This window comes from Ascaphus truei, chromosome 3, assembly GCF_040206685.1.
Source record: "Ascaphus truei isolate aAscTru1 chromosome 3, aAscTru1.hap1, whole genome shotgun sequence".
Lineage (NCBI taxonomy): Eukaryota > Metazoa > Chordata > Amphibia > Anura > Ascaphidae > Ascaphus > Ascaphus truei.
The window spans coordinates 379,379,692-379,392,422 of record NC_134485.1 but is presented as its reverse complement, the minus strand read 5'-3'; the positions used below and the strand labels follow the sequence as shown (position 1 = coordinate 379,392,422).

At 43.2% G+C, this 12,731-nt stretch overlaps 1 protein-coding gene across 4 annotated transcripts in view; it reads left to right on the top strand.

Moving 5' to 3' along the window:
- The window catches only part of RNF17 (ring finger protein 17), a 156,358-nt gene that overhangs the window by 105,562 nt on the left and 38,065 nt on the right, over positions 1-12,731 (top strand). For all 4 annotated transcript variants that reach the window (XM_075592318.1, XM_075592315.1, XM_075592314.1 and 1 more), the window contains one exon: positions 4,628-4,778. In XM_075592318.1, the coding sequence (XP_075448433.1) occupies positions 4,628-4,778 (151 nt within the window). The remainder of the gene's footprint in view (positions 1-4,627; positions 4,779-12,731) is intronic.

Sequence of the window (12,731 nt, the reverse complement as noted above, 5' to 3'; positions counted from 1 at the left end):
TTAGTTAACTCCTTGGCCAAAGCGTATAAGCCTGCGAGCCACTTCAAGGCATGACCAATTTGCAGGTCCTAACACTAACTGATTAAAATACTTATTTACCTCTATAATTAGAGGAAGAATGGTCCTATCATTATTTTGTCACCCAGCTTTTGTCACATTGGATGTTGCTCTGGACTTCTTTGTTCCTTGTTGTATACATTTAGCCACGCCCAGTAGCACTCCTTTTCATATATATATATAGTTAAAGTTTGCGAGTGAGAGCAGGAGAAGCTGCTGTGCGTGTGATCAGTGGACATGTGAGTAAAATTGCCATGGAGAGGAGGCTGCAGCCCTGAGCCTCACACTCCTAGCACTGCAGCTCTCTGACTGCTGGAGGGAGGAGTTGCACAGTGCAGCAGTGCGATGATGCGATCCCAGCTCTCCCCCCTCTGTAGACACGGAGCCCCGGGCGCGGCGGCCATTTTTACATTTGTTTTATTTATTTTAATTAGCGCGACCGTTTGTAGTGCGGTTGGATTGGGTGGCCCCTGAGGACCGCGCTATAACTGGGTTAAGCTGTATATATATAGGTTTTGGGGGGGGGGTCAAATTATGCCGCGGGTGATATCACATGACCCCACAGTGTCATTTGACGCTGTTGGAAGGTAGAGGGGGCGAGAACACGAAGGTAGTGCTGGCAGGGGGTTGTAGTGCCAAAAGATTGCGCACCCCTGCCTTAACACACCAGCTGTGGCCCCAGTGTTGAAGCAGTAACACTGCTATCAAATAAATCACCACAAGCCATATAAAAGAAGGCACCTATGGCCGTTATATGGAATATAGTAATTATTTGTAGAATATTTTAGATAAAACATAATATATAATTACAGTTTGCTATTAACCGGCACACCCATGTTAACAATAATAACTTTTCAAAATACGCACTTCTTTCTACCAGCCCCATGTCTCCAACTCTATTCATATATCTCCATCCTCCTTCCTTCACCACTTCTCAGTTCACATTAACTCCTTTCTCACCTGCGCCCTCTGACACTACACAGCTATTCCCCTGCACTAAAACACACCCCTATAAATCCTCCTCACACATTCTCTTTCTTTCGATGCGTCTCCTCCTTGCTTCTGGGGATATCTCTCCCAATCCTAGTCCCTGCCTTATTTCTACTTGCCCTCGCCTTCAAAATGCAACTTCTACTCCTTCTGGTGTTAACCCCTCCAACCTCCTACCCATCCCCTGCCACCCTTCCTCCTCTCTCCCTTTTTCCTGTGCCCTTTGGAATGCTCGCTCCCTTTCTAACAAGTTCCTCTCTGTGCATGACTTCTTTCTCTCTCACTCTCTGCTCCTATTTGCTATAACTGAGACCTGGCTCACTCAGTCTGACTCTGCTCTGGAAGCTGCCCTCTCCTATGGTGGCCTTTCCTTCTCCCACACTCCGCGCCCTGGTGGCAGGGGTGGAGGCGTGGGGCCACTCCTCTCCTCTCTCTGCTTTTACCGTACCCTCCTATGCGTCCCTCTCTTGCTTTTCCCTCCTTTGAGGCTCGCACTGTCCAGATCTTCTCTTCTCTCCCTGTCAGTGTGGCGGTCATCTATCGTCCACCTACCGCTACTCATCCCCCTTCTACCTTTCTCTCTAACTTTGAATCCTGACTCTTTCATTCTCTCCTCAAATTCCCCATTTCTTCTCCTTGGGGACTTCAACTTCCACATTGACTCCTCTCTCCCTTGGGCTTCCCGCTTTCTCTCTCTAACCTTTTATTTTGGGCTTCAACAGTGCAGCTAGCACCCACAAGGATGGCCACTACCTAGACCTGGTTTCCACAAAAAACTTTTCTCTTTCCGATTTTTCCATTTCCCCTTTTCCTGTCTCTGACCATCACCTCATCTCATTTCTCTCTCTCGGTTCTCCCCTTCTCCATCTCCATCCATCCCTCGCTTCTGCAGAAACCTGCGCTCTATTAACCCACCAGCCTTTGATTCCACATTACGCTCCTCCCTCTCCTCTCTCAGTTCTACTCCAGACCCTGACAACCTGGTCAGGAACTACAACTCTGCCTTATCCTCCTCCTCTTGATCTACATGCCCCGCTTTCTCTCTGCCACCCTTGCCCTTCTAACCCCAGACCCTGGCTAAATTCCCACACGCGCATGCTGCGCTCCTCCTCTCGTTCCTCTGAATGCATCTGGAGGAAATCTCACACTCTTGCAGGCTTCCTTCACTACAAATTTATGCTATCCTGTTTCAACTCTGCCCTCTCTCAGGCTAAACAAACCTACTTTTCTTCACTAATCAACACACACAAATCTAACCAATGCCGACTCTTCTCTGTCTTTGACTCTACTCAAACCACCCCGAGCTGCCTCTTCTTCCTCCATTTCACCTAAGGACTTTGCTGACTATTTCAAGGAAAAGGTGGAATCCATTCGTCAGAACATCTCCTCTGTTTCATCCTCCCATCCTACACTGCTTCCTAACTCTCCTCCTGCCTTCCTTGACTCTTTTTCCACTGTCTCAGAGGGGGATGTGTCGCTGTTGATCGCCACTTCTCCCTCTACCACTTGCCCTCTTGACCCCATTCGCTCCCATCTCCTAAAACATCTTGTTCCTATTATAACCCCTACGCTCACACAGATATTTAACACCTTCATCTACTCTGGTACCTTTCCCTCCTCCTTCAAGCATGCAACCGTTATACCATTACTCAAAAACGGCAAGCTTGACCCTACTTGTCTTTCCAACTATCGACCTGTCTCCCTCCTGCCTTTTGCCTCTAAACTCCTTAAACGTCATGTATTCTCTTGCTTGCTCCACTTTCTCAACACCCATTCTCTCCTAGACCCTCCCTCTACAATCTGGCTTCCGCACTGCTCACTCCACTGAAACAGCCCTCAGTAAAATAACTAATGACCTCCATGCTGCCAAAGACAGAGGTCATTACACTCTGCTCATATTACTCGACCTCTCTGTAGCATTTGACACCGTGGACCACCCTCTTCTCCTCCACATTCGCCATACTCTTGGTATTCGTAACAAAGCTCTATCCTGCATCTCCTCTTGCCTATCCCATTGTACTTTCAGTGTCTCTTCTGCTAATGCCTCCTCCTCCTCTACGGTTTCTCTGTGTGGGTACCCTAGGGCTCTGTCTTGGGATCTCTTCTCTTTTCCCTGTACACACTTTCTCTCGGTGACCTAATCACATCTCTTGGGTTTAAATATCACCTCTATGCTGACGACACACAAATTTACTTTTCAACCCCATATCTTACACCTGCTGTACAGACTAAAGTTTCTGAATGTCTCTCCGCGATATCATCCTGGATGGCCCTCCGCCGACTTAAACTTAATATGACAAAAACGGAGCTCCTCATACTTCCTCCCAAACCTGGCCTTACTACCTCCTTCCACATTACTGTTGGAAGTACCATCATTCACCCAGTAGCCCAAGCATGCTGCCTAGGGGTCACACTCGACTCCTTTCTCACATTCAAAACGTCTCTAAAACCTGTTGCTTTTTCCTCCACAATATTACAAAGATACGCCCTTTCCTAAATTGCTCGACTCTTAGAACTCTGACTCAGGCCTCATTCTCTCTCGTCTCGATTACTGTAACCTCCTGCTGTCCGGCCTTCCTGCCTCTCACCTGTCTTCCCCTACAATCTATCCTAAATGCTGCTGCCAGAATCACTCTACTCTTTCCTAAATCTGTCGGCGTCTCCCCTGCTGAAATCACTCTCCTGGCTTCCTATCATATCCCGTATCTCGCACTCAATTCTCCTCACTTTTAAAGCTTTACACTCTTCTGCCCCTCCTTACATCTCAACCCTAATTTCTCGCTATGCACCAACCCGACTCTTGAGATCTGCTCAAGGATGTCTTCTCTCTACCCCCTTTGTATCTAAAGACCTCTCACGCCTTAAGCCTTTCTCACTGTCTGCCCCACACCTGTGGAATGCCCTTCCCCTCAGTACCCGACTAGCACCCTCTCTATCCTCCTTTAAGACCCACCTTAAGACACAGTTTCTTAAAGAAGCATATGAGTAGCACCGTAGATATTACTAGACACATGATACATAAAGCTTGGCCCCCTGCAAAAGCACTTACCAAAATGCCTTCCTATTGTCTCTGTACGTTCCTCCTACATACCAATTAGATTTTAAGCTCCTCGGAGCATGGACTCCTCTTCCTAAATGTTGCATTTATGTCTGAAGCACTTATTCCCATGACCCGTTATCTGTATTTGTTATTTATATGATTGTCACGTGTATTACTATTGTGAAGCACTATGTATATTAATGACGCTATATAAATAAAGACATATAATACAACTATGTCAGTGCATAGCAGACCTAGCAGGTAATATACACAATATTAGACCCAGGTGGAAGAAATATAAAGAAAGGAGAGACTTGTATATATTTTTTATAGTGTTTATGTGTTTAAACGCTTTCTGTCCTTGGCAAGTTACTTCATCCTTCATCTTCTTTTTGCTCCGTCACCAACATTTTAATTAACAGTTTTAGGTTGGGACTCATTGTGCCTTAAGAATTGTTATGTACAGCTCTGTGGCCAGAAATATATTATTCAAAGTCTAACATATAGCTAATGATCATTCTAAAGTATTTTAACTATCAGTTTGCAGAGAAAGATGGCTGATGTATATGAAAAGTCAAAACCAGAAATCGTTCAGTGGCAGGTTAATATGCGCGTTGCTGTTCAACTTCCCAACAATAAACAGTGGAGAAGAGCGCAAGTCATAAATATCGTTTCTGAAACGTTTGTGAAGGTAATTATAGTGGTCATACCATTTACAGCTACTTTTTGCTTACTTTCATTTGTGTGCGCATGAAAAGATCAGGTGTTGATTTTCTATTCTAAGTGCATCAACAGCTGCACAGAAGTTATCAGAAAGCTATGTACATTATTTTTCATCTTTCAATTTCTTTCATTTGAAATTGGTCTACGAAAACTACTGGAAAGACTACATGTGCTACATTTCCACATAGGTTTCCAGAAAATAAGCCAACCAGAGTGCTTCTTACTTTTGTTGAGACAAAATGTGGGTTTTAAATTCATACTCCGCCTGCAGATATCATCTTGTATATAGCCGTAATTAAGTAATAATCCCCTCAGAACAGGGCATTACTGGCCAATAAAGCCCTGGCTGGGTTAAAGTCCTTCGGCTTCGCCTCGGGCCTTGAACTTTTCCAGCCAGGGCATTATTGGCCACTAATGCCCTGTTCTGATGGGATTATAACTATTATAGGCATACCCCAAATTAACGTACGCAATGGGAGCACGGAGCATATATGTAAAGTAAAAATGTACTTAAAGTGAAGCACTCCCTTTTCTCCACTTATCGATGCATGTACTGTACTGCAAACATCATATTCGTGCATAACTGATGTAAATAACGCATTTGTAACAGGCTCTATAGTCTTCCCGCTTGCGCACAGCTTCGGTACAGGAAGGGAGCCGGTATTGCTGTTCAGGTCGTGCTGACAGGCGCATGCGCGAGTTACCGTTTGCCTATTGGGCGATATGTCCTTACTCGCTAGTGTACTTAAAGTGAGTGTCCTTAAACCGGGGTATGCCTGTATAGGCTAAATGTAGGCTTTTTTTTTATTTTAAATTTTTCATAAAAAAAGAGACACTTTTGTAGTCATATTGATATTTATCAGCATTATTGTGTACATTCTTTTGCTTTTACTGGAAGTTTATTAAAAGGAAATTGTACATACACACAACCCCTTCTATATACACAAACACATTCTGCAGTTCCCCACTACACACTGCAGCCCCCCCTCCCCTACACCCACAAAACACACCACAGCCCTGCTCCACCCTCTACACTCACACAACACACACAGCAGCCCCCCCTACACACACTGCAGCCCCCTGTAAAGCCACAAAACTGCAGACACACACACCAAAACACTCTGCCACCCTCCTCCACCATCGACACACACACACACACACACACTGCAGCCCCCCTCTACACCCACAAAACACACTGCAGACACACACACCAACCAACAAAACAGACTGCTGCCCCTTCTATATCCACAAAACACACACCAGCAGCCCCCCTCTACACCCACTGCAGCCCCCTGTAAACACACACACAAAACACGCTGCACCCCTCCTCCACCCACAAAACACACACATACAGCAGACACACACCAAAAAAACAGACTGCTGCCTCCTCCACACACACCAATAAAACACTCTGCTGGCCCCCTATACACACAACAGACAAACCTTTCCCCTCACTCCTGTATGGATCTCTCTGCAGGCAGGGTGGGGGAGGAGTCAGTGCATTGCTGGTGCCTCCTGTTCAATCACCTCCCTTCTCTGAGCTGATATCACTCTTTGTGAATGAGAACTGAAAGCTGATTGGCTGAAAAACTTGGCAGGGTGCCAAAAATTCCAGGTCATTACTCATTGGATAATGCCAAGATTTTAACAGCTTTAGCCTATAATTGTAATTATAGGCTAAAGATGGTAAATTCCAGGCATTCTTGAAATCCCTGCTCTCTGATTTGGTTAAAATTCCGGGCATTATCCAATCAGTAATGGGCCGGTATTTTTGACGTCCTGCCAAGTTTTACCGCCAATCATTTTTCAGTTCTCATTCACAGAGTGAGATCAGTGCTCAGACAGGGTAGCTGATTGGACAGGAGGCAGCAGCAAGGCACGGACTCCTCCCCCACCCTGCCTGCAGAGAGCTCCACACAGGAGAGCGAGAGGAAAGGTTTGTCTGTCTGTTTTGTGGGTGTAAAGGGGGCCAGAAATGTTTTGTGTGTGTGTGTGTGTGTGTGTCTGCAGTGTGTGGTTTTAAAGGGGGCTGCAGTGGGTGTAGAGGGGGCTGCTGGTGTTTTGTTCTGTGGATGTAGAGGTGGCGGAGTTGTTTTGTGGGTGCAAGAGGGGGCTGCTGTGTGTTTTGTGGATGTAGAGGGGGCAGCAGTCTGTTTTGTTTGTGTCTGCAATGTGTTTTGTTGGTGTAGTGGAGGGCTGCAGTGTGTGTGTGTCTGTGTCTCTGTCTGTGTCTCTGTCTGTGTCTCTGTCTGTGTCTCTGTCTGTGTCTCTGTCGGTGTAAAGGGTGGAGGAGGGTTGCAGAGTGTTTTGGTGTGTGTGTCTGCAGTTTTGTAGGTTTACAGGGGGCTGCAGTTTGTGGGTGTTGAAGGGGGGCTGCTGTGTGTGTTTGTGGGTGTAGAAGGGGGGCTGCTGTGTGTGTTGTATGTGTTTTGTGAGTGTAGAGGGTGGAGGAGGGCTGCAGTGTGTTTTGTGGGCGTAGAAGGGGGGGCTGCAGAGTGTGTATATAAAGGGGGAGTTGCAGTGTGTTTGTGTGTGTATAGAGGGGGTGCTGCAGTGTGTGTGTGTGTGTGTACACATACACTGCAGCACCCCCTCTACACACACACACACACTGCAACTCCCCCTTTATATACACACTCTGCAGCCCCCCCTTCTACGCCCACAAAACACACTGCAGCCCTCCTCCACCCTCTACACTCACAAACACACACTGCTTCTTTGCATAGCCAGTTAATCAACCCCACACTGATGAGACTCATTAAGGTCGAAACAGCTGTCTGTGGGTGGGTTTTCTGGTTATGCACCTTAACCCTGGCTGTGCTCAAAGCTGTGACCATGCAGCAAGCTTAAGCCTATAGGGAACCATGTTAAAAATGTTTTTTGAAGCAAAAAGTGGCACTGTGTGCTAATTTGCATGTCATTTCCCAGAATCCCTTGCTGCAGTGGAAGTGCTGGGTGATAATGGTGAAAGGCGGGGTTGCAGACCTGCCTAAGACATGCAGATGAGCATACAGTTGTATTTGCATACATATATATGTATATGTATGTATGTATATATATATGTATATGTATATGTGTGTATGTATATATATATATATATATATATGTGTGTGTATATGTAGGAAACAGAAATTGTAGCGCCAGAGTATTGATTATAATAAACCCTAATGGTGACTAAAGTAAATGAGTGAACTAAACTGTGTAAAATATGCGAAATATAACTATATCTATAATGCACAATCAATATTAACAAAAATGCATAACACAATGAACTTCACAAAATTATGAAAAAAAGGTGTGTAAGTGCAAAAAATGTGAAAAAGAGGTAAACGGTCCAACCAGTCCTTTTTTATTTAGTCCATGAATATATTAGATAATTGGTGCTGGTATGGGGGGCTCCGGCTGCTCTCAAATTGGATGAACCACATCCAAGGGATACCTAGAGGAGAAAAAGAGAGAGCGCACGCCCCATAGCATAAAATGGTACATTTAATGTTAAAAGGGAGGGGAAGGGGGGGGGGGGGGGAAGAAATGCACTCACAAGAGTAAAATTCAATAAAGCAATTTGTGAATAAATCACCACCATCCGGTCTCTAAACTGCAAATGTCCGCCCATGAAAGCTCCCTCAGGGCTGCGTGAAGAAGGTACTGCTCACAGGAGGCCAGAGGGGAAGTTCGCCGACTGGAAATCAGTCTATGAAGGTCCCAGAGATCGCCTCTCAAACTTGAATGGCCGCAGTATAGTCCCGCGCTCAGTGCGGCCTCGTGCGCGTGCGCAGCGTCGTAATGGCGCAATTGGAATCCCTGAGGCGTTTCGTCGCCAGAGGGCGACTTTCCCAAAGGGCTGATAGTAAATGGACAGAGAATCTGTATATTTATAGCCAGTTGGTTGCCTAGCAACCCGTAATTAGCTAGAATTTAACAGGTTAATATGTCCTTCGTTGAGACTAAAGGTCCCATATTAGGTGAATTAGGTAATCACTGGCACAGGTAAACAGATAAAAGTAATAGAAAGCACATAATAGGAAGGATAAACTACTAAAATAAGACCATAGAAATTACAAAATAGAACCAAAATAATAAAATTACTGATATAAATTATATAGAAAATTCCAGCAACCAATAAACATACAAATGACACCTGGGTCATCAATAATGAGGAGGATATAGTGGAAAAACACCTCAATTGCATAGCAGTATACACGTATAGATAGATATATAAACATATCAACACAAGTGTACATATTAATAACAACATTTAAACCCAAGAATTAAAAAATAATAAATGATTAAAAATATAGCTATACATAAATATATTAGACACTGCAAATACAACCAAAGAATAAAAATTGTGTGTGTGTGTGTGTGTGTGTGTGTGTGTGTGTGTGTGTGTGTGTGTGTGTGTGCGTGTGTGTGTGTGTGTGTGTGCGTGCGCGCGCGCGTTGGTTAGTCACAAATAGAAAATACTAACCCAAAATATATACATGTGTATATATATGTATATATATATATATATATATATATATATATATATATATATATATATATATACACACACACTAATGGACAGTTTGACAAGAAAAAGATGATAATGATATAGAAAATACAGAAGAGGCCCCAGATCGAATAATAAATACAGCCCAATATAACATAGAACAATATCAGAGGGGCCCCTAGGCTAAAGAGAAAGAGAGAGGACAAGCGACCATAATGAAGACATACAAATATTGAATTGGACAAAATGGAAAATATGAATAATAAATAAATAAGTGTGTGTAAAAACTTTAATGTGTACATGAATATATATATATATATATATTCTGTGGGGGAAAAAGGGAGGGGAAAGGAGAAAGGGCTGGCAGAGGGAAGTACCTCCCTACAGTAGAGCGTGGAGGGTCCAAGGAGGGAAGAAGTCAAACCAGTGTACTGACATCCAGACAACTCATTGAGTCCACCAGGGGTGAGGGTCCCCAACTGGTGGATCCAGAATGTTTCCTGTCGACATAAGATCTTAAACCGATCACTCCCTAGGGCACAGGGAGAAATGTGTTCAAGGCCCATCACTGTCATAGATTTTGGGTCCTGATTGTGTGCAGATTTAAAGTGGCGGGAAATACTGTTAGAAATAATGCCCGTTATAACACTTGTCCTATGCTCCAGGAAGCGAGTGCTGAGAGGACGTTATTGGTTGCTGGAATTTTCTATATAATTTATATCAGTAATTTTATTATTTTGGTTCTATTTTGTCATTTCTATGGTCTTATTTTAGTAGTTTATCCTTCCTATTATGTGCTTTCTATTACTTTTATCTGTTTACCTGTGCCAGTGATTACCTAATTCACCTAATATGGGACCTTTAGTCTCGGCTAGAATTTAACAGGTTAATATATCCTTCGTTAATTACGAGTTGCTAGGCAACCAACTGGCTATAAGTATACAGATTCTCTGTCCATTTACTATAAGCACTTTGAGAAAGTCGCCCTCTGGTGACGAAACGCGTCAGGGAATCCGATTGCGCCATTACGTCATCACGACGCTGCGCACGCGCACGAGGCCGCACTGAGCGCGGGACTATACTGCGGCCATTCAAGTTTGAGAGGCGATCTCTGGGACCTTCATAGACTGATTTCCAGTCGGCGAACTTCCCCTCTGGCCTCCTGTGAGCAGCAGTACCTTCTTCACGCAGCCCTGAGGGAGCTTTCATTTGCGGACGTTTGCAGTTTAGAGACCGGATGGTGGTGATTTATTCACAAATTGCTTTATTGAATTTCACTCTTGTGAGTGCATTTCTTCCCCCCCCCCCCCCCTTCCCCTCCCTTTTAACATTAAATGTACCATTTTACATGGGGCGTGCGCTCTCTCTTCTTTTTCTCCTCTATGTATGTGTATATATATGCAAAAAAAAAAGAAAAACAGGCGCACTCCTAGTGTATTAAAAGTATAAAAGGTTTTATAGGACTGTAAAATATAAAAAACGCACTCGCAAACAGAGTAATAATTAAAGCATGTATGAGATATACTCAATCGCCTGAGAACTGCAGGGGTCCACGCAAAACGTCCCGTTGGTGCCACCTCTGGTGTATCCGGTATTCTAGCAGGATGTGTAGGTGCTTCAGGGACCGGATGATGTGATACTCAGTGTCTCGTGCAGAGACTTCCTCCGGCTACACCTCCTTCAGCTACCACTGCTTACCAGCAGACAACCGCGGTATTAGGAATGACGGCAATCCCATGCAAATTCTCAATAGCCGCAAATAAACTCTCTGGTCGTGTATAATATCAGCTGCAAACTCGCTGCTTTGGGAAACGCCCTATGCGTTTTGTCACTGAAGACTTCGTCAGGGGATAAATTCATTGGTCAATGGGATGTCCTTTATACCCAATCGGATGTTGTGATTGGCCAGTGTGAGTGATGGGCGGGTACTTCCACTTATACAAAATTAACCCTATTTCATTGCTGGACAATATTGTCAGTTGAACTATCAGAGTACTAGAACCTATCGGAGACATAATCAATTTTAACATAATCTAGACAATACTAAATATTAAAGGATACAATATAACAATGTATAGAAGATAAATTCTTGAAGAACTATGAAAAAATTCAATTTAAAAAATATAAAAATAGAGATAAAGGCCTAACAATTAAACCCAAAATGGAATATTACATGAACATAATAAGGGTATGCATAACCTAGGAAAAGAGGGAGGGGGAGAGGGGGGAAATATAAACAGTTCATTGTTGTTAACCATCAAATCATCATAAACCAGAGGAGCAGAACCAGGGACAGAAGAAACCTCAAGACTGACGGGGTCCACAATCCCCTATAACCATAATATGCATATAAATTTTGTATGTAAAAATGTTTAATATATATTTTCTTTATATTTTAAATGTAGTACACTTTCCACCTGTTATGTCTATATGGGCCAAAGGAGCACCAACAGCAAAACCAACCAAGTAGAGATGAGACAACAATCCATGGGGGGGACAGGGCTAACCTATCCAAACCAGACCTCAAAGATGTGCCTCAACCATGTTGGTACCATAACACTAGACAACAGCACTAATATCAATACAATCATTCAATCCATTTGGATGTAATGTATCCAGTACATACATCCAATATGTCTCAACGTGTACATCATTTCTTAAATCTATCGCCACCCAAAATAGATGAAGGAATGGATTCAATACCCATAACTGACAAACTACATGGGTTTTTATCATGCTTAGTAATGTAATGTCATGACAGACTATGCATAGTAAAACCACGTATAACGTTCCTCCTATGCTCTAGGAACCGTATACCCAATGTTCTAGATGTCCTTCCGATATACTGCAGACCACATTTACAGTATATAAGATATATCACAAATGTACTTAGGCAATCAATATAATCATTGACTTTATAGGTTATACCATTTGAAAAAGATGTAAATACATCCCCTTTGTTTATGTGTCTGCAGGTAATACACCGACTTCTGCCACATGGAAAATTTCCCTTCTCTTTTTTATTTTTTTATTAATTTTACAAGAATTTGTAGTCATTAAAGTAGTAGAATCCTTTAGCTTACTTGGGGTGATAATAGTCTTTAAAGATCTTGCTTTTTAAAAAACTATTGGTACATGAATAGGCATAAAGGACCCAATAATCGGATCGCTTTGAATTATGCCCCAATGCTTCTTAAATACATTTTTTTATTCTGTAAGCCAAATGGTTGTACTGGGTAATAAATTTGGGGGTAGATTGATAATTGTCACCCTTATTTTTTCTCGACATAATTCTGGCTTTGGAATTCATCAATACGTCAACACGATCTGATGCTTCAGCTTTTTTAAATGCTTGATCAACTACTTGCATATCATAGCCTTTCTCTTGAAATCTATCCATCAAAATCTGACCTTGATGTCTAAAGT